The sequence below is a fragment of the Elephas maximus genome, chromosome 2 (genome assembly GCF_024166365.1).
Source record: "Elephas maximus indicus isolate mEleMax1 chromosome 2, mEleMax1 primary haplotype, whole genome shotgun sequence".
NCBI lineage: Eukaryota > Metazoa > Chordata > Mammalia > Proboscidea > Elephantidae > Elephas > Elephas maximus.
In genome coordinates, this window is record NC_064820.1 from 59825605 (window position 1) to 59853266 (window position 27662).

Consider the following 27662-nt stretch of genomic DNA (forward strand, 5'->3'; position numbering starts at 1 on the left):
CCAGGCGCTCCTTGGAAACTCTATGAGGCAGTTCTAATATGTCTTGTTGTTGTTGTTAGGTGTCGTCGAGTCGGTTCCAACTCATAGTGACCCTATGCACGACAGAATGAAACACTGCCCAGTCCTGTGCCATCCTTACAATCTTTCTTATGCTTGAGCTCATTGTTGTAGCCGTTGTGTCAATCCACCTCATTGAGGGTCTTCCTCTTTTCCACTGACCCTGTACTTTACCAAGCATGATGTCCATCTCCAGGGGCTGATCCCTCCGGACAACATGTCCAGAATATGTAAGATGCAGTCTTGTCATCTTTGCTTCTAAGGAGCATTCTGGTTTCACTTCCTCCAAGACAGATTTGTTCATTCTTTTGGCAGTCCACGGTATGTTCAATATTCTTCACCAACAACACTATTCAAAGGCATGAATTTTTCAGTCTTCCTTATTCATTGTCCAGCTTTCACATGCATATTCATGTGATTGAAAATACCATGGCTTGGGTCAGATGCGCCTTAGTCTTCAAGGTGACATCTTTGCTTTTCAACACTTTAAAGTGGTCCTTTGCAGCAGATTTACCCAATGCAATGTGTCATTTGATTTCTTGACTGCTGCTTCCATGGGTGTTGATTGTGGATCCAGGTAAAATGAAATCCTTGACAACTTCAGTCTTTTCTCCATTTATCATGATATTGGTCATGGTCCAGTTGTGAGGATTTTTGTTTTCTTTATGTTGAGGTATAATCCATACCGAAGGCTGTGGTCTCTGATCTTCATTAGTAAGTGCTTTAAGTCCTCTTCACTTTCAGCAAGCAAGGTTGTGTCATCTGCATAACGCAGGTTGTTAATGAGTCTTCCTCCAATCCTGATGCCCTGTTCTTCTTCACACAGTCCAGCTTCTCGGATTACTTGCTCAGCATATAGATTGAATAGGTATGGTGAAAGAATACAACCCTGACGCACACCTTTCCTGACTTTAAACCAATCAGTATCCCCTTGCTCTGTCCGAACAACTGCCTCTTGATCTATGTACAGATTCCTCATGAGCACAATTAAGTGTTCTGGAATTCCCATTGTTTGCAATGTTATCCATAATTTGTTATGATCCACACAGTTGAATGCCTTTGCGTAGTCAATAAAACACAGGTAAACATCCTTCTGGTATTCTCTGCTTTCAGCCAGGATCCATCTGACATTAACAATGATATTCCTGGTTCCACATCCTCTTCTGAAACCAACCTGAATTTCTGGAAGGTCTCTGTAGATATACTGCCGCAGCTGCTTTTGAATGATCTTCAGCAAAATTTTGCTTGCATGTGATGTTAATGATATTCTTCTATAACTTCCACATTCAGTTGGATCACCTTTCTTGGGAAAAGGCATAGATATGGATCTCTTCCAGTCAGTTGGCCAGGAAGCTGTCTTCCATATTGGATGAGCACCTCCAGTGCTGCATCCGTTTGTTGAAACATTTCGGTTGATATTCCATCAATTCCTGGAGCTCTGTTTTTTGCCAATGCCTTCAGAGCAGCTTGGACTTCTTCCTTTTGTACTGTCGGTTCCTGATCATATGCTACCTCTTGAAATGGTTGAACATCGACTAATTCTTTTAGGTATAATGACTCTCTGTAGTCCTTCCATCTTCTTTTGATGCTTCCTGAGTCGTTTAATATTTTCCCCATAGAATCCTTCACTATTGCGACCCGAGGCTTTAATTTTTTCCTTAGTTCCTTCAGCCTGAGAAATGCCGAGTGTGTTCTTCCCTTTTGGTTATCTAACTCCAGCTCTTTGCCCATGTCATTATAATACTTTACTTTGTCTTCTCGAGAGGCCCTTTGAAATCTTCTGTTCAGTTCTTTTACTTCATCGATTCTTCCTTTTGCTTTAGCTGCTTGACGCTCAAGAGCAAGTTTCAGAGTCTTCTCTGACACCCATCTTGGTCTTTTCTTTCTTTCCTGTCTTTTCAGTGACCTCTTGCTTTCTTCATGGATGATGTCCTTGATGTCATTCCACAACTCATCTGGTCTTTGGTCACTAGTGCTCAATGCGTCAAATCTGTTCTTCAGATGGTCTCTAAATTCAGGTGGGATATACTCAAGGTCATATTTTGGCTCTCGTGGACTTGCTCTGATTTTCTTCAGTTTCAGCTTGAACTTGCATATGAGCAATTGATGGTCTCTTCCACAGTCGGCCCCTAGCCTTGTTCTGACTGATGATATTGAGCTTTTCCATCATCTCTTTCCACAGATGTAGTCAATTTAATTCGTGTGTGTTCCATTTGGTGAGGTCCATGTGTATAGTTGCTGTTTATGTTGGTGAAAGAAGGTATTTGCAATGAAGAAGTCGTTGGTCTTGCAAAATTCTATCATTCGATCTCAGGCATTGTTTCTATCACCAAAGCCATATTTTCCAACTACTGGTCCTTCTTCTTTGTTTCCAACTTTTGCATTCCAATCACCAGTAATTATCAATGCATCTTGATTGCATGTTTGATCAATTTCAGATTGTAGCAGCTGATAAAAATCTTCTATTTCTTCATCTTTGGCCCTAGTGGTTGGCGTGTAAATTTGAATAATAGTAGTATTAACTGGTCTTCCTTGTAGGCGTATGGATATTATCCTCTCACTGACAGCGTTGTACTTCAGGATAGATCTTGAAACGTTCTTTTTGACAATGAATGGAACACCATCCCTCTTCAAGTTGTCCTTCCCGGCAGAGTAGGCCATATGATTGCCTGATTCAAAATGGCCAATACCAGTCCGTTTCAGCTCACTAATGCCCAGGAAATTGACGTTTATGCTTTCCATTTCATTTTTGATGATTTCCATTTTTCCTAGATTCGTACTTCGTACATTCCAGGTTCTGATTATTAACGGATGTTTGCAGCTGTTTCTTCTCATTTTGAGTCATGCCACATCAGCAAATGAAGGTCCCAAAAGCTATACTCTATCCATGTCATTAAGTTCAACTGTTCTTTGAGGAGGCAGCCCTTCTCCAGTCATCTTTTGAGCACCTTCCAACCTGGGAGGCTCATCTTCCAGCACTATATCAGACAATGTTCCGCTGCTATTCATAAGATTTTCACTGGCTAATGCTTTTCAGAAGTAGACTGCTGGGTCCTTCTTCCCAGTCTGTCTTAGTCTGGAAGCTCAGCTGAAACCTGTCCGCCACGGGTGACCCTGCCGGTATCTGAATACTGATGGCATAGCGTCCAGCATCACAGCAACACACAAACCCCCACAGTACAACAAACTGACAAACACATGGGTGCTACCATGTCTTAGAGGGTCGCTATGAGTCAGAATCAACTCTATGGCAGCAGTTTATTTTTGGTTTTATAAAACAAACAATAACACATGTGAGGAATGTGCTTCTTAGATCAATCAAGTGTACGAGACCAGATGGGCAACACCTACCCAAGAGCAAAGATGAGAACGCAGGAAGGGACCTGAAAACTGGATGAATGGAAACGGGAAACCTGGGGTGGAAAGGTGGAAAGTGCTGACACATTGCAGGGATTGCAACCAATGTCACAAAATAATTCGTGTATAAATTTTTGAATGAGAAACTAATTAGCTCTGTAAACTTTCACCTAAAGCACAATAAAATAATAATAATTAAAAAAAAATCATATTATATGTCAACCTGGGCTCTGGTAGAGTTGTAAGGGATAGTACATTGGAATCACAGAAATCTATTTGTAGTGGCTTGATTCCAGGAAGACTAGAGCGTTAAGCTAAGTGTTTACTGGAAGAAATAACACCTGCATTGTTGTTAGGTGCCACTGAGTTGCTTCCAACTCACAGTGACCCTATGTACAACAGAACAAAACACTGCCCCATCCTTCGCCACCCTCACAACCGTTACTGTGTTTGAGCCCATTGTTGTAGCACTGTGTCAATCCATCTTGTTGAGAGTTTTCCTCTTTTTTGATGGCCCTGTGTTAAACCAGGTAATTACTGAAGAGAACCAAGGAAAATAAGTGGGAAAACCCTAACTTTCAATAACTCTAACCAGTTTAGCACAAATCATTGGGTCGATGGTCACTTTCCACAAATATTAATGGTAGCTACATTTTACCTGTACAGGTGTATTGTTGTAGTTGTTGTTAGGTGTTGTTGAGTTGATTTTTGACTCATAGCAACTCCATGTGACAGAACTGAACTGCCTCATAGGGTTTTCTATGTAACGTTTATAGGAGCAGATAGCCAGGTCTTTCTCCTGTGGCTGCGGGGTGGGTTTCAACTGCCCACATTTCAGCAGCCTAGCCTTAACAGTTTTGCCACCCAGAGGTGCTGTGGAAAAAAGACTTAGAGATCTGCTTCTGAAAGGTCACAGTCTTGAAAATCCTGTGGAGCACTTCTACTCTGAGTACCTGGGATTGCCATGAGTTGAAATCGACTCGACAGCAACTGGTTTAGATGTATAAAAAAATAGGCTGGATAAATAAATTCAGGAAGGAGGCCCCTATCTAGTTAATGGTAGGGACTGACCTCTCTAAACAAATACGAATTTCAAGTGATAAATGTTATGCTTGAGATATTTACAGAATAACCTGCAAGCTTGAAAATAACATGGAGTGGCTCTCATCTTATGCTGTTAATCCTTGAACTTTGTTTATACCGCTAGTCCAAGGATCAGAGGTCATAAACTTGGGACTGTCTTGAGTAGGCAGAGACCATTACTTTGAAAGAGAAAAAGGAATTATTAAATACATCGAGTATTTGAGGAAAGTGTAAGAAATGCCTATTCAATTCTCTAAAGCCAGGATGTAGACCTTTCGATCATGCATGATCTTCTCAGGACTGGAACAATCAATCATATCTGAACACAATAAGTGGAAATATTCAAATAACAAAGAGTCACCAGCTGTTGTCAAGCCAATTGGGCAGTCATTAGCTCGCCTGGAGCCAGGAACTGACAATGCTAAAAAATGTTTTTCGACAGGTTGTACATTTAAAGGCACAAACTGTGACTGATTTAAGGAATCTATTACTTTCATTTCAATTAAGTCAGATCAGTCAAAGGTAGAATTACAAGAAATGTGAAGAACAAGTCTAGAATATGTGTGGGGCTTTTTTTTTTTTTTAATTCAGGAAAAAAAGCATTCCATTTTTTTAAAAAACATAAAATCTTTCAGCAAACGAAATCAGCAAACATGCCACAAAGCAAACCAAATGTAGCTAAGTTTCTCTGCTAATATAAAAAAAAATAGCATACTTTAACTTTTCCTTTTGGCATTTGGCATGTGGAGGTCACAGAAATTCACAAACTTGGAACTTACGCACATGAAAAATTCCAGCTGCTTATTTGGGAAGTATCTTCATTTGGAATAAAGAACAAAACTGTGAGTGGCTTATAGAATGGAGCTTACTAAATTAGTCTTTGTTCTGACAAATTAGAATAATCTAACCCTTTGAGAGCTGAAAATATATCTAATTTATACCCCAGCAGTCAGCGGCCCACGGTTAAGTTTCGTCATTGATGGCATTGGCAGATTTTTCACCCTCTTCAGCTGGTGTGCTGTGACCTCGTTGGCTTGGGATAGCAGGAAGCACTCGGTTTGTGCGTAGAGGCTCTCCAGATAGAACTGGAAAGAAAGAGCAGAACCAGAAACTTACAAAGTTGGCTTCTCTCAGAACCTTAGGAGGAATGGTGGTAGGAGAACTGTGTTGTTTCTTTAAGGTGTGGAGGCATTTCTAAGATTCTGTGTTGCTGAAAGAATTGGGCTGCAGGAGAAAGCTGTGTATGCTTATCTATTCAGGCTTTCTGCATGTACCCAGGAATGTCAAATATGCAAAAACACAGGACTGGGCCAAAGTTGATCAAAATATAATTGGGGTGTGCATGCCTGGCAGAGTTCTTCCTTGGGTGGAGTAGCAGTGGATGGCAAAGTCAGCATGAGGCTCTAAGCAAGCCCTGAGACATCTGTACAGTGCTTTTATGCAGACTGCAAACCTTGAAAGGCAAAAGTGCTGTGTGCCCTTCCTTTTTTTTCCTAGAGCTAAAGTTGATTAAAAATTCTTATCTTTCCTTTCTTTTCTGAAAGCTAATTGTGAAAAAACTTTTTCTGGGCTTGGCCAAAGAAAACGCCCCCTCTTTGGCTTCTCTAAGCACCACCAAGATTCAAGACCGAGTGACTCTTTCCTTAGCTAGTTGTCTTTGGGATTAGGTTTCTGTTTAAAGACAAGTCCAGGCTTGGATTTAATTTAATAGTATAACTCACACCATCCAAAATTCCCATGTTTACCCAAATCAGTAAGGGTAGAGGAAAAGATCTACTGAGGAAGAGGTCTTGGTTTCTGCTACTGACTCTCTGTGTGACTTTAGACATGTCACTCCACTGCTTAGTTTCTGCAAAAAGATGGGGCTGTACTAAGACCTCATGTTCATTGTTTTTGACCAAGAGTTCAAGCACTCTTGGCTGGTCCCCTTCAAACTATAGCCTGGGGGAAAGAGATACATTGGGCATTTGCTCTGTGTAAACAGTCTGTGTCAGACATATGCTATCTCATTTAATCCTCACAACAATCTGATCAGGCTGGCACAATTGTCATAGCCAAAATGAGGAAACTCAAGTACAGAGAGGTTAAGAAACTTGTCTGAAATAGTGAAGACAGTTCCTAAATCATCTAACCTACAATTAAGAGAAGATAGAAGGAGTGCACATGTACACGTGCTTGTGTGTGTGTATGCGTGTGTGTGTATGTGTTGGCATGTATGTGTAGATTGTATAAAGGGAGCGGGATGGGCAGGAAGAAAAGGAAGGAAAGAAATTAGAATCCAGTGAATATTGTTTGTGTCATGAGGCAGCTGACTCAGTATCCAGTCATTTTGCAGGCTCTGTTTCTTAACCCAACCAGTTGCAGTGGACTTCATTCTGATTCATGGTGACCCCATGTGTGTCAGATTAGAACTGTGCTCCATAGGGTTTTCAATCGCTGGTTTTTCAGAATTAGATTGCTAGGGCTTTGTTCTGGGGCATCTGAGAGTGGACTTGAACCTCCAACATTTCAGTTAGCAGCGGAGCACCTTAAGCGTTTTCACCACCCAGGAACTCCTATGATACTTATTACCTAATGATGGGCAAGTCGTGTAACCTCTCTGAACTCAGTTTTCTCATCTGTACGATAGGAATAATAATAGAACCTACCTTATGGGAATATGTGAATACATATACTCAGAGTCTCTGGGAGTGGGGCCCAAGAATACGCTTTTCAACAAGCATTTCAAGTAATACTTAGGCATATTCAAGTTTGAAGATCGTTGGCCCAATAGAATATATAAGTATTTTACATTGTGATAATTTTTTGTACAAAATTTTATGAATCGAAAATACAAAAATGAATGCTGCTGAATGGCATCTACTTGATTACTCCTTTCTGTTTAGAAATGCATGGGCCATGAGTACAGAGGTGACAGAAATTTCCACGTGTCCACCATAGTAAGGAAACCAATGCCAAGAAGCCAGCCTTAAGAATTTTAAAGTACTTTCTAGAAAATATTAAGTAATACGTAGCAATGAAAACTTCTGTTACTCTTTTTATAGTCCAAGCACAAAAATTCCTCAGGGGAATGTATCTTCTTTTTATTTTTTAAGCATCACCAAATTGGAAGAAACTTTAGAGATTTTGTTTATTTTTCCTGCAATTTACAAGGTTTGGCTCTTGCCATTCCTTTGAAAAGTGAAAGTAAAGTGAAGTAACCTCTATTCATGTCTACACATGTTAGTGCTTATAAAGGACGCTGAGGAAGATTCATAATACTTACATTTCTGGTCTGGTAGGGGAGCTAGGTTGTTCCGTGTGAAAGGAAGATCCCTGATTTGGGGTCTGTTTGGGGAGAGATGCTGAAAATTTTGTCCTGGGGACAAACATATTTGTATCAATCATTTGAGACTCAATCAAGTGCAAATCATAATATCCAATGAATAAAAGAATCATAAAAGTTGTTCCCAGACCAGTGCCGTCGAGTTGATTGTGACCCATAGCGACCCTGTAGGACAGAGTAGAACTACCCCATAGAGTTTCCAAGGAGCGCCTGGAGAATTCGAGCTGCCGACCCTTTGGTTAGCAGCCGTAGTACTCAACTGCTACGCCACCAGGGTTTCCTAAAAGTTGTTGTGGAGTGGTTAGAGATCACTAAACGTAAGGTGCAGACAACCACCGCCACCACTATAATACCTACACTTTACTGGGTATCTATTCCACGCCAGTCACTGTTCAAGTGAAAGGAAAAGGCACCAGAAATCATTTCTTGAATGAACATAAGTTTTCACAAAATTTTATGAGCAAGCACCTTTGGGCACTCACTCTATAAAACTTCAAGTTAAAAAAAAAAAGTAATAGGAATAAGGCATAACTTATCAGATCTTTGTCAATTCTTTGATGAGTGAATAGGTGATGAGTAGGATACGTTCTTCTAAGAGCAGCGTTTCTCAATTCTGACTGAAGAGCTTAAAAAACATACCCACACCCTGGCCACACCCTAGATTAATTAGATCAGAGTGTTTGAGGGTGGGGCCGTGACATCTGGGTTGTATCAGCCCCTAAGGATTCTAATGTGCAGCAGAATTGAGAACCGATGACCCAGAGGGAACTGGGTTAAAAAAAAAAAAAAAGGTTAAAGCACTTGAGAAATCACTGTTATCTGTCTTACTTTGACCGTAAACAGCAGTGTGCTGGAGCTGTGTGAACCAGCTCTAGACAGCCCACTGTTAAATATTCAGAAATTCAAGGGGTTGGTTAACATCACTCTGGTGTTTGAAATCAGCCATGGTGGGAGCATATATACTATGGAAATCAGCAAACACTGATTTTTTTTCTCCCCCAGAGAGCCAGTTGTTAACCATATACCAGCACATCACTGATTATAAGACTTGAGGGTTCCAAACACCTGAAAATAGAAGGGAATACAAAAAAGTTATTTAAGTCCATTTTGTATGTTGACAGAATGGTCAATAGCTTGGGCTCTAAACAAACCTTAGTTTCCTTCTAAGTAAAATGGTGAAGATAGTAATATCTGCCTTTTTCAGTTGTCATGAGGATTAAATAGAAGAACAAATGTAAGGCATTTAACTTAATACCTGGTATAGGGTGAGCACTCAATAAACATTAGCAATTATTACAGTTTTATTACGTGGAGTGTTGAACATGGTTTCCTGGACAGTGGAACAGTAATTAAAAACTCTTGATTAAAAAAATAACAAATAGCATTAACTAATTAGTCACAAAGGAGCCCCGGTGGTTAAAAGTTATGGTTGCTAGCCAAAAATTCAGCAGTTCGAATCCACCAGCTACTCCTTGGAAACCCTATGGAGCAGTTCTGCTCTGTCCTATAGGGTCACTATGAGTTGCAATCAACTTGACAGCAACAGGAGTTAGTCACAAAAGAGGAAAAACAAACGATCAATAAACACGTGAAAAAAAATCCCAAAGATGAAGTCTGAGGGAAGTATGAATATTCTTTTTTTCTTCGTATGCAACTTAATTACTCTGTCTGGATACTTTGAGGATTTTTCTCTTCTCCATTCTGATTAAAAAAATCTGAGGATATATTCAAGGTGTGAATTACTTCTCATTTATAGGATATTTACAATGTATACCCTCTTCTTCCAGTTTGGCTTTTTTTGTTAAACTTATGGGCTGTGTTAAAATCCTTCTTTTTCTCATCCTTTTCCCTTTTTATTGCATCTCATTTACTCTCATTCCACACCTGTTCTTTCTTTACAGTCTTCTGCTCATATTTCATTACTGTTGAAACAGCTTGTGTTTTCAGAAGAATAACCTTCTTAACATTCTATTTCTTAAAGTAGTTTCTGGAGTCTGTTCTTTTTCTGAAAGTTCAGTATAATCCCTTTTCCGTCGCTTTAATATTCCCTCTCTCTTTTTCTAAATTATGCAGTCATTGAAAGAAAGTATAATTACAAAGTTTATGTAGAAACATGGGCAGCATTATTATAGAAAGGGAATAAAATGACATAAACAATGATTGCAGGCTTATACATAAAAGTCTCTGATGAAAATATCTTAAAAGTTTACACAAAAAGAATTGAGAATCAAAATGGTTCACTAGAAAAGAAGGCAGTATGGAAGGAAACAGGAGAAAAAAAGGTATAAGACACACAGAAAACAAATAACAAAGTGGCAGAAGTCCTTCCTTATCAAGAAATGCTATACATATGAGGTAATGTTGTTTAGCCACGGGAATAAGTGAAGCTCTGATATGTTCTATGACATGGGGCAAGCTGGAGAGCATTGTGCTGAGTGAAATAAGGCAGATGGGGGTGAGGTGGGGGGACAGAGGACAAATATAGTATGATCTCACTTAAGCGAAATATCAAGAATAGGCATATATAGAGAGACAAAAGTAGATCAAAATAGATCAGTGGTTTCCAGGGGTTGGGGGAGGTAGGAATGGTGAGTTACTGTCGAATGGATGCTGATTTTCTGTTTCAGGTGACAAAAATGTTTTGAAGGTGGATAGTGAACACTGTGAATGTCATTAGTGTCTTCTGATTTAGAAAATAATATTGGAATCATTATTCCCTGTCCTTGAGCATAGAGAATGTGATTCAGCTGGAGTTGGGCTCACAAGGACTCACAAGGACACATCACCTGGGCCCTGAGATAAAGACAATAGATAGAATAATCTTGGAAAATATCTTTTATGGAATCTTTCACATAAGCCAGAACACAAAAGACTTCCCACTCTTATCTTTTCTATTAGCATTTAGTGAATAGAAATTTATTGGATCATTGAGGACCCTCCTGATTGTCCTCACTGAAACCTGTACCAATGATTGTTGAGAGGGGCAATTCCAAATGTAAGATCACGGTTTCTAGCCAGTCTTCGAAAAGGTGAAGCTTTCAATGGTTTTGCCCACTTTGTGGTGTTAATATGTACTGGTGACTGTGTAATAGTCTCTGGACTCCAGCTGTGGCAGCATGCTTATCAGCTTTCCCATTCTTGCTTATTCCATAATGTTCCCTGGACTCAGGCAGACATGGCTGTGGCAGCATGCTTGTCCTTTTTCCCATTCCTGCTTACTCTGTAATAGTTCCTTGGATTTGGGCAGACGTTAGCTCTGGCAGCATGTTTGTCCGCTTCCCACTTTTGTCTTTTTGAATATATGCCGAATAAAACTTTCTTTTTGCTTTACTAAGCTTTGTGATTTTTTTCCCCCTAAAAACCAAACCATTTTTTCCCCTACAGCACATCAAATTGTATATTTAAAAATGGTTAAAGCGGCAAGTTTTGAGTTATATATATTTTACCACAATTGAAAAAAAAATTATGGAATCAGTTTCCTTAGAGTGGAGGGATTATGTTATCTTCATGCTTATTCCATTGCCTTTTTTTTTTTTTTTTTAAGGTTTATTGGGTAGGGGACTTTTTTTTTTTTTTTTACTGTCTTTGCCCTGAAACTTCTATACCCATAGACCCTACCTCAAACCAGATGAAGACTTCAGTGTATTTTAGGGGCATGTTTTTGACTGTTCTTTTGCCTGGCAGTCTGTGTAAGAAGGAACCAGGATGACAACAGCAGTGCTGTTAGAGTGTAAAGGTCTTCTGTTTGAGTAAAGTAATCTTTTGCATTAAAAAAAAAAAAAAAAAGCAAGCCTTAGCCAAGATTCACCTTCCATCACTTTAGGTGAGTCCATGGCAACTGTTTTTGTGGAGGAAGTCACCTAAGTAATATCCTTTGATGATGACTGGGCAAAATCTCTAGTCTCCTTGGTGGATATTTGCTGTTATATTTTTATTCCTTTGAACTCTGAAGGTCAAAGAAATTCAGGAGCTATTATTTAAAAAGAAAATATTCCTGGGTAGAATTACATTAAGACTTATATGAGCCCATACCTTAATTATTCATGAACACTTACTTGGGCAGCAATTTGCAAAACCAAGAAAGAAGATAATGATAATTATGGAGAGCATTTATTGAACACTTACTATTGTCAGGGACTAGGCTAAGTGCTGTAGGCCTAATCTCATTTAGTCCTAACAACCACCTTTCTTTGTGAGATAGATAGTGTTATCATTCCTGGTTTACATAGTGGTTTGGAGAAATTCTAAAATGTGCTCAAGGTCAAAAGCTGGTAAGTGATAGAGTCTGGTCTCCAACTCAGGTCTGTCAGACCCTAAAATCCATACTTTCCTAGGAACCAAAGAAATTTTGTAAGAATGGGAGAAGTGGGCAGGAGAGCAGTTGCTATGATGATTAGGGGGGTGAGAGGAGAGTTGGCTCTTTGCAGGGGTTTGAAGGACTGGGTGGGGCTATGCACAGCCAGAGCTCTGTTATCTGTGCTGCAGGCACAATGGGAAAGAGAGTAGCCTGGAAAAGTCTGGTCCTTGTTGCAGTGGGGTCAAGGCAAAGGACCTCAGTCCTAGAATAAAATGGTGGGAAAAGTTTTCATAGGTAGATAAAGAAGCCAGAGTTGAATAAGGGCCTAGTCAATGCATACAGCAATCATCTACTGAATGCCCATTGTATTCTGGATCCTGGGGAAAGGAAGAGAAGGAGCAAGCAAGGTTCTTAGGAAGGGCTTTCAGTTTAAGTAAGAAGAGAGACAGGTAAAGATGTAATTTTGAAACACCATGTGTCATGCTCCTTGGAAACCATATAGGGAGTAGTGGTTTGAATCCACTAGGTGCTCCTTGGAAACCCTATGGGGCAGTTCTACTCTGTCCTATAGGGTGGCTGAGTCAGAATCAACTCGATGGCTATGAGTTTGATTTTTTTGTTTTTTTATGGTGTTGCTATGAGTTAGAATCAACTCAACAGCACTGGATTTGGTTTGGTTTTTGGTAAACCCTATGGAGCACAGTTCCACTCTGACACATGGGGTCGCCATGAGTAGGAAGTGACAGGATAGTAACTGGTTTAACCAATCAAGCATACAGCAGACAGAAGGTTTATACAGGGATAAGTGAAGACACGAGATGGTCAAGGAACTGTGAGATGTTCAAGGAACTGCTCAAGGGCATGGGAGAGAAGGATTTGAGATGGGAGGTGCAGAAGCTGAGAAACAGTAGCCAGAAGCCAGGCTGCTGTGAGGGCTTTGTTTACCCAGCTAAGGAATCAGGCCTTTGTCTTGGAAAGATGTAAAGTCTTTGATGGGTTTAAACAGAGGACTCACAGGATAGCTCTATCAAGCAAGGACAGTGAATTGTTGCTGGGAGAGTCTAGAAAGTTCTGGAGAAGGAAGTTCCTGAGAAGGAAAGGAAGTGAACATTTGCTTTTTTTTTTTTCATGAAAGCTTGTAACTAACCAGGCTGGTAGAAAACAACACAGAGCTTTCTGTTCCATTTTCTCTGAAAGATGCTCACAATGAATTAAGCTGATGTGGTCCAAATTCCAACTCATTAGGATAAGTGCCTTGTCCCCCCATCTGTTCATCTAGCCCACTGACAGCTCTCAGTAACTCTTAGGCGATAATCATTACAGCTAAATGTTCAGGGTTGCTGATGTAAGCACAGGATAGTAGCTGCCAGGAACTCAAGCAATAGCACTGTTAGCCCATATTATTTCTGCTGAATCCAGGGCAGGATAGGAGAAAATCCAGAGTCAAAGGGGCTATCCAAGTTCAAGCCAGTGGTACAGTGATATGATTTACAATATTCAATTGCTTTACCACATTAGGCTTTCACATTAAGTACAGAGCTAAGTGTAGAAATCAGCTGAGCTTCAATCTGGCTAGACTAACAATTTAAGTAACAATTGAGAGAACTCTCAATTGTATTCCAGATGCCATGCAACTCTAGAAACAACGTATCGAATTGATTAAAAATCTCCACAAAAATAAAATCTATAAAGCTGGAAAATCTTTTTTTATTTTCAAGGGGATAATGCAATTTCTGAGAAAATTATGTGTTAGGTAATTGGTAAACATACCAACAAACTGGACTTTAAGATTTAAAGGGAGACTTACATTGCCATGGTGATACCCTATCTGTTTAGAAGATCTGGGTTCAAGTCCTGAATATGTCGCTAATTAGATGTAAGACTTTGAACAGATTACTTAACTTCTGTAGGCCGTGTGAATTATAACTGGAAGGACCCCGTGAGACAAACTGGTTCCAGTCCCTGTATCCAGAAGGTAAGTTGTTATTTTCATTCATTATAGATCAGGAAACTATGGCACAGAAAGACGACATTTTTTGCTTTATCACTCAGGGTTCATCCAGGAAAACACAGACCTCCACTAGGCCTTTCAAACAGAGGGAATTTCATACAGAACATTGGTTATACTGGCAATAGAAAAGCTGAGAGGTTAAACAGAGGACAGGGAAGAAGGATAACACAGATATGAGACACATCAGGGAGATGCAACCACCTCTAGGGTGTAGGAACAACAGGAAGAGATGGTATTACCAAGGCCTGGAAGCTTGCGGAAGGCAGAACCACAGAGCCAGGGTCTCTGGAGGGAGCTGGGAGGAGATGGAGCCACAGTTGGGGACACCAGAGAATCAGAGGGGGTGGAGAATGATCTAATATTCTGCCAGTGCCTTCTATTGGCCAAAACTACCTGCAAGCTAGATGCCAAGGGTGTCTAGGAATTGTAGTTCCCTAGATACAGAATGGTTTAGTGGTAGATACAGAGTGGAGGGGGGATGGTGAAGATTAGATTTAAGAGCAAACAGACAGTTGACTGGCATGCTTATTTAATTTCCAGCATCTTTAAAACAAAGGTGATCTCTAGATGGCCTTTAAGGTGTAGTGCTTAGCATAGGGCCTAATATGTAGTTAATATATATATATGTATATAACCCTGGTGGCATAGTGATTAAGAGCTATGACTGCTAACCAAAAGGTTGGCAGTTTGAATGTACCAGGCACTCACTGGAAACTCTATGGAGCAGTTCTACTCTGTCCTATAGGGTCGCTATGAGTTGAAATCGACTCCACGGCAAATGTTTTTTTTTTTTTAATATAGATATTTATACACACATAAACATACACGTGTGTGTGTGTGTAGCACTTGCTATGTGCCAGTCATTGTTCTAAGCACTTTACATGCATCAACTCATTTAGTCTTCACAGCAACCTGCAACCCTACGAGTTATTTTCCCCCATTTTTCAGCCAAGGAAACTAAGAGAGATGAAGTAACAGCAAGAAAGTGGCAGAGCCAGAATTTGAACCCAGGCAGTGTGGCTTTTGAACTACTCTCTTAACTATGGGACTGTACTGCCTTTTGCTTCAATTGGTATGACAGACACTCAGTAAACATGTAATGAATGAGTCAATGTCTAAGGTCCCTTCCATTTAAAAACCCTATTACCTTGTATCTAAACATGAGGGGAAAGTCGATTTAAAGTCAGTTACACAGTCATTTTAGCAAATCCATCCCCTATAAAGTTCATTTTTAGGCTGACGACTCTTGGGAGATTTAGCTTATCATGACTCAGTTCCCCAGAATGGTTTATTATCATCAGTACTTAAAACTATTGGTTGAAAAAATAAATATTTTACTATAAACCCAAACCTAAGCCCTTGCGGTCGAGTCAATTCTGACTCATAGCCACCCCAAAGGACAGGGTAGAACTGCCTTCACAGGGTTTCCAATGAGCAGCTGGTGGATTTGAATTGCTGACCTCTTGGTTAGCACTCGAACACTTAACCACTCTGCCACCAGGACTTTGGCCTTGGAGGCCATTAAAATGTCAAAAGGTGCAGGCCAATATCTTCCCTTCCTTATCCTTCCTCAGAAAAAATGTAAACACATTACCCATGAAACCAGCCAAACACTTTATGGAGAAGTAAAGTCTTGAGTGGAGTTTTTCTCAGACACCAGGAAATAGCCTTAATGTGCTTAATTCATATTTCTTATCCCATGCTTAAATTAAAAACAACAACAATAGCAACAAACACCCATTGCCATTGAGTTGATTCTGACTTATGGAGATCTATGTGTTACCGAGTAGAACTGTGCTCCATAGGGTTTTCTTGGCTGTAATCTTTATAGAAGCAGATCACCAGGTCTTTTTTCCGTGGTGTCCTGGCTGGGTTTGAACCATCAACCTTTAGGTTAGTAGATAAGCACAAACCATTTGTGCCACCCAAGAACCTTTAAATATATATATATATGTATGTATAACTATGCATGAGGGGAGCTATACTCATCCTCAAAGTCTTTGGGCACCAGGCATATGGTAGACAAATGAGTGAAGAGGACCAGACACACATTGCATATTAAGTCAGAAGAAATAGTCCTCATTTCTAAAAAAAATATGCCCTTCCCCACTCTTCTTAAAACACATAGCCCTCTTGGTCTATCTTCCATTTTTCCACTTTTGACAGAGATGTAGGTTCAAGAAATACGCTATTTTCCTCTTAACTCTACTATGAGACAAACAACAACAGAAACACATTGATAAATAACAACTGACACTCCATGGAGAAATAGTAGAGAGTGGTGTGGTGGTTGTTGTTAGGTACCGTCAAGAGATTCCAACTCAGGTGACCCTAAAGAACAGAGCGGAACTGCCCCATCAGGTTTTCAAGGCTGTAATCTTTACAGAAACAGATCACTAGGCCTCTTCTCTGATGGAGCATCTGGTGGGTTTGAACCACTGACCCTTCTGTTAGCAGTGGAGCGCTTAACCATTGTGCCCCCAGGGCTCCTTGAGTGGTGTGGGCTAGGCTGAATTGGGCAGCCTAGCCATGACCTTCTGAGGGGAGAGTGGTTGCTCAGATTCAGCCAATTATTGTGACATAGGAATTTGGGTTCAACATCACCAGGTTTTTCACTTTTTCAAGAGAAGCTAGAAATATAGATTTTTATGTAAAACTTTCTGGTTTTTAAATATGGCAGTCAATTTAATTGAAAACAAATATAGATAAACAAGATCCTGTGGTACTGAAGAGATCCTGGAAGCTGGTTTGCAGCCTTAGAGCAATGGTTCTGAGCCTCTGTTGTGCACCAGAATCATCAGTGGAATTTTTTTTTTTTTTAATGGAATACACTTATTTAAAAAGGGGGATGGAACATATACATATGTATTGTTTGTGTGTAAAATATCTCTGGAAGGATAAATGAGAAATTAATAACATTGGCAGCTTTGTGTGAGGGATGCTGAGTCGCTGGGGGAAGAGGCAGGGGAAAGAATTGCCATGTAACCCTGTGGTATGTGTTGAGACTGAAATCATAAATGTGTGAATGGGTTACCTTCTTATATACATACAGGGCATAACAACCTCCCCTCCTCTGTCACCAAGATTTTGATTCAATAGATCTGGGGTTGGCCGTGAACATCTGATTTAAAAACAGATAACGAAACAAATCAATTCCTCATAGGTGTATTTGCCACACAGGCCTGCCTAAGAACCCCTGCTGGTGGAAATATTATTATTCTTGCTCTATTCTGCCAGACACCACACATATTTGCTGGGAGATGGTGATTTTTCCTTGATGATTGTTCTCAGGGTGGAGGAGCAGAATGTTACCATAGTCTGGATATCTGAATCCAGGTGTATTCCAGGAAAAAAGATGGGCCTTTTCACTCATTTTATTCTGGCCCTTTCCTCTGGGGTAACGTGGCTAGTTGTCACTCCAGATCCTAACCCAGAACTATATGCAACACTTCCTGTATACAGCTTGTCAGTAATGAAGATAAAGGAAGGAAAGATATTACCTGATGAAGGATTATGTAGATGAGGAAGATGTGGTGGCCCAGAGACCTCTTGGTGACCAGATCTGCCAGTGAGTAGCCTGTCCTGTAACTTATCAGCAGGAGACACAGTCCAAGCCTTGTAGGAGAACGCCTGATTAGAATCACTCCTCCAGGGGTTCTCTAGTAATGTCTGACAGCCAGTTCTGTTATTTAATAAATCCTGTTCACTTCTACTTTTCTGAGATCTTTGGGCTGTATGATGAGGACCAGAGCTCAGCCCAACATGGGAAGTGGCCCCATGGGAGGCTGTCAGGAAGTTATTGCCCAAGGTGATGGGTGGGAGACTCTGCGTTCTGATTGGTGGAAGCCCCTTACGGGCCAGAGGCTTCTTTTCTGGCAAGAGATATTTTGAATTCTCTGAGGTCCTCTTCTTAAATTCAACCATAGCCACCTGGTCACCAGGCTGTTCTTGGCAGTTGGTATCCACGATGCTGTCAAAGGTGGTGATGATGTCATCGACTTCCGAGGAGTCCTCCCCTCTGTATTGGTCCCTGCTATGATCTTTCTGATAGGCTCTCTGTTCTTCTTTCTTATTTTTGCAGAAGATTTGGTTGAGCATGCTGAACCGTCCCTCCTTTTTCTGGGGTCTATTGTTTTGGGAAGGAAGAGGTCTAGGAGGCTCTGTTCTATAGGAATATAAAATAACAGGGGTGTTATTTGAGGATAGAAAAACCAAACCCACTGCCATCAGTTAATTCCAAGTCATAGTGACCCTGTAGGACAGAGTAGAACTGCCCCAAAGGCTTTCCAAGGAGCAGCTGGTGGATTCAAACCCCTGACCTTTTGGTTAGCAGCTGAGCTCTTAACCACTCCGCACCAGGGCTCTCATGAGGATCAAAAGTGGAGACAATATCACTAGCCAAAATACAATCCCCTATTCCATCTGCTTGAGCTGGTTGTCTGAAATAATTCAAAGATATCCCAACATCTCTTGAGTCAAAGTGGTTGCAAAAGAACACTCAACACTCTTTGCAACTCCCTCCCAGAGGTGGTTCCTTACCACAGGCAACTAGAACGTTTCTTACACTCCTGTTGCTCTCACAGGGGTTATCTTTTCAAAATTTACCCCTAGGTTATCTGTTTTCACCAAAGGATAAACTAAGCTGAAAATAGCTTGTAGTGTTACTCTTCTCACTTTTCAAGGGCATGTCAGTAGGTAGATATGAAGGTCAAGGATTGAGTTCAGTTTCAACTAATGGAAGGAAGGTGTTGATTGCAGAGATGGGAGAGTGTGGTTTTAGGCCTTCTCTGGGAGGGATCCGACGGGATCTGGACAGAGCACTAACATTATCCATCTCAGGAACGGTATCCATTTTATGCTGTGTGTTCTTTGTTTTCCTTTCAGTTTTTACTAAATTTCCTATTGAAAAATACTTTAAAAATATATCTTAAAGGAAACCAAGGAAAAAAATTTTGTTCTGGGTTCCAGCTGGAGAGGAAGTGGAAATGAGTTTGCCAGAGGTCGGGTGTGTCTGCAGAAGAAAAGTGAACAATGCCCAATGGGAAGGCAAACTCAATACGAAAAAGTTAGCTGTTTGACTAGCTCTTCTGTGGAGAGTTTCCCTGAAGAGCTATTCTGTTTTATTTCTTGGAAAATTCTGTGTCGTTTGCATTTGATCCCACAGTTGATTTAATGCTTTCTGCAGCATAAGTTAACAATGAAATCTGATCTGTGTACATACCCCCAAGAATCAGATTTCCACATGACTCTTTGGAGTAACATATTGTAATCTGTAATTTGAAAAACAACACCACTCTTTTTGCCTGCATATAACAGATGTTCCCCCTTGCCCCCCACAGGTCACATTGTGCATAATTGAATTTTATTCTCATGGTGTATTTTTATCTTCATTCTTTCACCTTCCAATAGGCTTTTTAAAATATTGGACACAGTTCCTGGACTCCTAATACTACCTTTGCAGGGACCCGAGAAGATCTCTAATGGTCTTTAAAGTTTCCCAGCTATAGAATATATCCTTGTGCTAATTAACACTACCTCAACAACTTCTACAATCTATCTCTTCTTCCTGTAACAGATTGTGATTTAGGTCAATGGTTCTCAAAGTGTGGTCCACTGAACACTGGAGGTGTCTCCAAGACTCTTTCAGAGAGTCCATGAGGCCACAACTATTTTCATAATAATACCAAGATGTTATCTTTGTTTTGTACTGTGTTGCTTTTTTGTACTCATGGTACAATAGAGATGAAGGACAAAATAGTGAATGCCTTAGCACAAATCAAAGCAGTATGAGTCATTTTGTTTTTTACTAAAATGCACTCACAATTAAAAAAAAAATCAGTTTAACTTAATAATGTCCCTGGGGAAGTGGTAAAAATTATTAATTAAAAAAAAAATTATCCCTTGAGTATAGATCTTTTAAAACAAAACAAGAAATGCTCATAAAGCAATTCTGGTATGTACTGTAGTACAGTGGTTGTCTTGAAGCAAAGCACTTGTGCAATTGCTTGAGTTGCCAGCTGAAGTAGCCACTTTTTAAAAAATTGAACATCATTTTTGTGACTTACAAACTCAGCGGCACTGGGGTGGTAGGTTGTTTTAAACTACAATTACCCAGAATTGGGTATTTACAGAAACTTTCTCAAAAATGAACAAAGTTGAACCTCTCACTTCAAGGAAAACAACTGACAGTAATTGTTGCCAATTAGAAAAATCTAGCTTTCAAACAAAATTTATAATTTTGGAAAACTTGTAATCGCCACTGTGAACATGACAGTGAGTGGTGGTGATACTAACAAATGTGATCTGTTGGTGTCATTTAATGAAATGTGCCATTTGGGAGATCTATATAACTATTTGAACCAGTATTTTCCAAATGACCAGTGCAATATATTATAAAATCATGCATGGGCATAAGACACATTCAAAGGGCAAGAAGGAATTCCTGCACTGCACGAACAGTCAGCACTTGACTACTAGCTGAAAGGTTGGTGTCTTGAACCCAAACAGAGGTGCCTTGGAAGACAGGCCTGGCAATCTGCTTCTGAAAGGTCACAAGCTTGAAAACTCTATGGAGCAGTTCTACTTTGCACACATGGGGTTGCCATGAGTTGGAATCAACTCAACACAGTGCAAGACAGAGTAATAGACTTTAATGTAAAAGAGTACAAAAAGTTTATTGATACAGTGACACATTCCACCTTGTGATTAGCCTTTAGGAAACTACTAATGAAGTTTTGGTGTAGTATCAAAGAAAAAGATCCACAAGTATGTGAAAAGGCTATTGAAATACTCATTCCTTTTCCAACTACATATCTATGTGAGGCCAGGTTGTCTTTATACACTTCAATTAAAACAACATATTGCAACAGGTTGAATGCAGAAGCAGTTATGCGAATACAGCTGTCTTCTATGAAGCTAGACATTAGAGATTTGCAAAAAAAAATGTAAAACAATGTGGCTGTTTTCATTATATTACTTTTGTTTAATAAAATATGGTTATTTTAAGTCAAAAATGTTATTTATGTTAACGTGTAAATGTAATGGGTATACTGTTATTTTAAATGAATAACTAATATTTAAAAAGTTTGCCCATTTTAATTTCTAATGCTGTAAATATGGAGAAGTGTAATGTACATGAATAAAAGCTCTTTGGGGTTCTCAATAATTTTTGAGGATGTCAAAGGGTCCTGAGACCAAAAAGTTTGAGAACTGCTGATTTAGGAAAAAGGAAAAGTAAGAGGATATGGCATAAAGGAAGAAGAAAAGGCATTAACATCCAGCGAATATTAGGCTGATGGAATCAGACTTAATACCATCATTTTGCTCCACATGGTCAAAAACATTTCCATATGTGTTAGATAATGGCCAACACAAAATTAATATTGCTGGTTTTCCCCAACAGCCGGGGAGGGGACTACCCTCATAGTGCTGCTTTCCCTCAAGTCTACAAATCTTTGAGAGGAAGAAAAAAGCGAGTAGCTCCTTGTGTACTCACCTGCTCTCTTGGGAGAGGAGTTTGATGCAGGCAGAGTGGCCACAGTAGAGGGCGTAGGCCAGGGGTGTGCTCTCGTTGATGTCTCGAAGGTTGCTATCCATGCCCAACTCCAGCAGTGACTGGACACATTCTGCCTTCCCTGCAGCTGCAGCCCAGTGCAGCGGGGTCCTGGGGGAACCACACGGGAAAAACACTAGCATCGGAACACGTGAATATTATCGGTTGCTTCGCTGGCAACAGTTCCCGCCAAACATGGGGTTGCGGCAGTAAAAAACTTGTTGGGGTAGCACAAACGGTGAAGTGCTTGGCTACTGATGGAAAGGTTGGCAGTTCAAGTTTGATTACAATATCAGATCACAATATTGTAATTATAGATTACAATATCAGAGGCACCTCAGAAGACAGTGCTGATGATCTGCTTCTGAAAGGTCACAGCCTTGGAAACCCTATGGAGCAGTTCTGTTCTGCAGACGTGGGGTCACCCTTGAAGAGAGTCAATTCTACGGCAAATGACAACAATAGCAGCTTATGTATGAAAATAACCAGTTGCGGTGGAGTAGATTCTGACTCATGGTGACCTCATGTGTTTCAGAGTAGAAGTGTGCCAAGCATGCTAACCAGTGGTGTGGGTTAAAGAAATTTAAACCAGGATTCCCCGTACGGAAATAGTGTGTATTAAAAAGGCTTAAGGATAATGGTGTGTATGTGTCAGAGCCTCTTTCCAACTCTAAGTATCCCCTGGCCTTTAACCTTCTCTGGCATTTCTGAGTATTCCCTAGAAGAGGAAGTACTGTGTCAAAGGGTATGTCATGGATTCAATTGTGTCCCTCAAATATGTGCATCAACTTGGTTAGGTCACGGTTCCCAGTATTGTGTGGTTGTTCTCCATTTTGTGATTGATATAATTTTCCTATGGGTTGTAAATCCTAATCTCTGCCTGTAGTTAATGAGGCAAGATTAGTTTATGTTAAAGAGGATTAGGGTGGGATGTAACACCCTTATGCAGGGCACATCCCTGATCCAATGTAAAGGGAGTTTCCCTGGGGTGTGGCCGCCTTTTATTTTACAAGAGATAAAAGGAAAGGGAAGCGAGCAGAGAGTGGGAGATCTCACATCACCAAGAAAGAAGCAGTGGGATCATAGCGTGTCCTTTGAACTTAGGGTCCCTGTGCTGAGAATCTCTTCAACCAGGGAAGAATGATGACAAGGACCTTCCTCCAGAGCCGACAGAGAGCTTAAACCTTCCTCTGGAGCTGGCTCCCTGAATTTGGACTTCCAGCCTACTACACTATGAGAGAATAAACGTCTGTTTGTTAAAGCCATCCACTTGCGGCATTTCTGTTATAGCAGCACTAGATGACTAAGACAGGGTATGAACAGTTTTAGTGCTCTTTATACATAGTGCCAGACTATTGTCTCAAGTTGTCCTCCCATCAGCTGCTTCTCTCTGCCTTCCCTCATACTGAGTATTGTCATCATCTTTAAAAAACTTTTTTTTAAAACCTTTTAAAATTTGATAGGCAAAATGATGCTTCACTGTTGTCTTTTTGCATTTCTTTAATTAATAGTGAAATTAAACTTCTGAAATATATGTTTATTTTCCATTTGATTTTCTTCATTGAAATGTCCTTTGCACATTTATTCATGTGGTGGATCATATTTTGAGATCCTGACCTATTTACATGTTTTTCTACCCTTCTTCTTTTCCGCATTCAAGGATATGGTTGACTATTTGCTCAACCAAGGGGAGGTGAGGCAGAGGGTCAGTGAAAAGAGGAAGACCCTCAATGAGATGGATTGACACAGTGGTTGCAACAACGGGTTCAAGCATAGCAACAATTGTGAGGATGGCATAGGACTGGGGAGTGTTTCGTTCTGTTGTGCATGGGGTTGCTATGAGTCAGAACTGACTCGATGGGCACCTAACAAAAACAACAACAACAGGGGAGGGATGTGGCAGGATAGAAAAGAGAAATAGTGTCTTCCTGTTTCCAAAAGCCAAACCCAGACCTGGGAGCAGATTTTAAAAAGTTAAAGGCAAATACAAAGTATTTAAATGAAAATATAAAGGGAGAAGGACTTCCCCAAGACGAGGAAGAGTGTCCTTCCGCAGCTGCCAAGGTAGATGTGGCAAGAGGGTGATATGAACATAAAGGACCACTAGACTCAAGAACAGAGAGGGCCAGAACCTTGCTTCCTTGGCAGAGCTACTGGAAGGTAAAAGGTAGGGGGCAGGAAATTCCATGTGGTGTGTCTAGGCAATGGGACCCTAGGCAGCCCCCAAAGCACTGCACAGAAGCAGTTGAAAACCATCAGAGAGATCAAGGACAGAGGATAAGAGGGTCACCCTCTGCACTTGTTTCCTACATACCTTGGCATTGTATACTCCTCCAGAGGGGCACAGGAGTGCATCATTAGTTGAACTATCAGTGGCTAAGGAATAGTTAACAGAGCATGTAAACATTCCCCAGAGACTTCCAGAAACATGTAGGGAAGAAAGCTTGATAAAAGACCCCCCCCCCCACGAAATAAATAGATAGATAAATTAATTAGTTAAAAAAAAAAAAAAAGACTGCCCTTTCAGAAGACAAGTAGCGCAGTGGTTCTGCTTACTGAGTTGAGTATAAAGGGAAGTAAGACCTCATAGCCTGAAGTTTGAAATATTTAAGCCACACAGCTATTTCTAGGCTATGTGTTCTGTGCCATTATCTCAGGCTAATATCACAATGTTTTAAATATTATAAATTTATGATGTGTTTTAATATCCAGGAGGGCTAGCTGCCCATATTTTCCCTCTACCTCTTCTGTCACTACCTTATTTTTATTCCCTTTCCACAAAAACTTTCTGTCCACTAGGAAGAAGAAGAAAGAAGGGAAGTCACAATTATTGCAAACGTGTAAAGCACTTAAACCTATGAACATTTTGAAAAATTATACCACTCACACAAGCTTACAGTTTCCACGTGAAGGCACAGCCACGCAGTGCAGAAAATGTGAAGCAAAATGGGGTAGGGTTGGATCAGCATCCAGACGCTCGACTTGAGTATTGGAGTAGGAACTAGACTCTCGTTGAGAGTTTCCTTTTGCTTTGAACTCTTACAGGAGCCCATTTGCCCTTTTTTTTTTCTCCCCTTCGTTTTATTTTCTTCCCTGAGACCTGGGGAACTGAATTTTCTTTGTTAAATCTGTGGCAAGGTGACACGGGAAATAACCTATTCAGAGCTAGTTCTAGGAGTATTTTGAAGAAGGCAAACTTCCCCAGCCCTCCTTGCTTAAATTTCTTTCTTTCTTCTCTTTATGGATTATTTTTGTCTTTTCTCCTCATGTAACCAAAGTTCTTCCACTTTCTTACCTGCTTAGGATCAATACTTGCTCTTAGGAAAATGTCTACTTTCAATAATTTATAGTTTAATGTTAATTTAAATCATTTCATGCTAAGCATTTCCAGGTTCTGAGATGTATGTGAAACCAAAGAATTTTTTCACTATGTTAAAAAGATTTCAGGCACCAGGGAGTAGGAGGTGCTTTCTGGGGTCATCTAAAATCATGATAAAAATCAGTTGCCGTCAAGTCGATTCCAACTTATGGTAAACCCATGTGCGTCAGAGTAGAGCTGTGCGCCATACAGCTTATTTTTCTTTTCTCTCTCTCTACAAAGGGTTTTAAACAGGGCTTCAAACTGTTTGGAAACCCTAGTGGCATAGTGGTTAAGAGTTATGGCTGCTAACCAAAAGGTCAGCAGTTTGAATCCTCCAGGCCCTCCATGGAAACCCTATGGGGCAGTTCTGCTCTGCCCATTAGGGTCACCATGAGTTGGAATCGACTTGAGTGCAATGGGTTTTGTTTGGTTTTCAAACTGGTTATTTTTGGTTTGGTCCCCTGCTGAGAATTTTCATTTATATGTAAGAACCTGGGGATCTTGTTAAAATGTAGACTCTGATTCAGTACATCTAGTGTGGAAAAGCAAATTGTCAGCAGGAGGTCGAACTGAAAATGACTGGTTGGAAGCCCTGGTTTTAAGAGACTTATTTTTCAGATGTAGATTACCAGCCCTTTCTTTCGAAGTGCCTGTGGGAGGTTTCTAACTGCTAATCTTTCATTTAGCAGCCAAGTGCATTAACAGACTGCGTCACTCACTCAATCAATCAAAGAAACAAACAAATGACTTCTTGTGGTGGAGTTGATTCTGCTGCATGGAAACCCCAGAGACTACAAAATTAGGATAAAAAACCAAAAAAAAAAAAAAAAAAAAAACCCAAACCCATTGCCGTTGAGTCGATTCCGACGCATAGTGAACCTATAGGACAGAGTAGAACTGCCCCATAGAGTTTCCAAGGAGCGCCTGGTGGATTTGAACTGCTTATGATAAAAAAAGTAGGCAGTTAATTTTGTACTTCAATAGGAAAGGGTGAAAAATACCACATATGGTGTGGTAAGCCTTGTACTTATTTTCAATAGTCTTGTTTGTTGTTATTTCCTTCTTCTATTGCCATTGAATCAATGCCTAAACAAACAAAGATTAGACAAGCACAATAATAATAATAATAAAAAAAGTGTAGGTGAAAAGCCCTAAGCAGGGAAGAATGGGGTAGGAGTCTTCATTTAGTTACTAACTTCCTCTGAGATAGTTCTTTTTCACCTTTTGAGACCCAGCTTCCTTTTTTATGCCAATAAATTTTTAATGACTGACAAATAAAAATTGATAAGGGCCTGTTATGGATTGAATGATGTCCTCCCAAAACAGGTGTTGTGAATCCTAATTTCTATGCCTGCAGTTATAACCCCATTTGGGAATGGGTTGTCTTTGTTATGTTAATGAGACAGGATTATTGTCGGGTGTGTCTAAATAAGGGAGCCTTGGTCACTCAGGTTAAAGTGTTGGACAGCTAATCGAAAGGTCTTTGTTTCGCAACCACAAGCAGCTCCTAAGGAGAAAGATGTGGCAGTCTGCTTCCGAAAAGGTTTACAGACTTGGAAATCCTATGGGTCACCATGAGTTGGAATTGACTCACCAGCAGTGGGTTTGGTTTTGGGTTTTGGTGTCGTAATCTCTTTAGAAATATAAAAGAGATTAAACAAGTGAGAAAAGCAGAGATGGGGGAAGATTGATGTCAAGCCACATGGAGATTTCCAAGGAACCAGGAAACAAGTTGCAAAGACAAGAACCTTTCCGCAGAGCTGACAGAAAGAGACAGCCTTCTCCTAGAGCTGGCACCCTGAATTCCCACTTCTAGACCCCTAAACTGTGAGAAAGTAAATTTCTGTTTGGTAAAGCCATCCACTTGTGGTATTTCTGTTATAGCAGTACTAAGACAGGGTCCTTCTAGTTCTACAAGGCTAATCGTTCTGAATACAAGGCCCCTATTATGCTTTTGGGTTTTTTTTTGGGGGGGGGTATTATGCTCTTCTCTGGAAAATAAGAACTTGTTGACTTTATGACGTAACCCAGGAATGAAGAAAAAAACAAAACCTACTGTTAGGAACAAAATTGCATATAGCAGGAAGCTGGCATACAGAAGCCCTCTGAGAGCACTCAGAATGTTAGCAAAATGTGGAAAATCTGACAGTCCTGTAGAGTCACAGTGTTTCTCTCCCTAACAATGAGTTTTTCTGCCCAGACTAAAATAGAGCAGTTTTTATTGTCACAAGCATATGTGTAAATATTACTGGCTTTGAGGATATAGTTGTATGGGATCACTCCTTAAATATCTTTCAGATTAATCTAAGATTAATTTGGAGATGACTGGTGGTTTCCAGCACTTCCCCATGGATACCTGTCGTCCACATCCAGAGCCTGTAGATTACACTCAGGGACTCTGGCCAGTTCCTGAATGATGTCTCGGAAACCCGCTGCAGCGGCAATATGCACACATGTCTTCCCGCTCTCATCATCATAGTTGATAATAGAAGGACCCTGGTGGTGGCTCAAGATGATGGAACACAGGATTCTGTTTCCACTCTGGAAAATAGTCAAAGAAAACCCATTATGTACAAGGCAGTGCTCTTCCCTGTCTGTGTATGTTAAGAAAAAGAAGAC

General features: G+C 40.3%; 1 protein-coding gene across 1 annotated transcript in view; it reads right to left on the reverse strand.

Annotated features, from left to right (window-relative positions):
• Window positions 1-5460: 5460 nt before the first annotated feature.
• Window positions 5461-27662, reverse strand: part of ANKRD55 (ankyrin repeat domain 55) — a 114358-nt gene continuing 92156 nt past the window's right edge. The window contains exons 7-11 of the mRNA XM_049867611.1: window positions 27400-27584; window positions 21626-21793; window positions 17631-18295; window positions 7763-7855; window positions 5461-5582 (exon numbers count right to left, since the gene is read on the reverse strand). Of these exons, the coding sequence (XP_049723568.1) occupies window positions 5461-5582; window positions 7763-7855; window positions 17631-18295; window positions 21626-21793; window positions 27400-27584 (1233 nt within the window). The remainder of the gene's footprint in view (window positions 5583-7762; window positions 7856-17630; window positions 18296-21625; window positions 21794-27399; window positions 27585-27662) is intronic.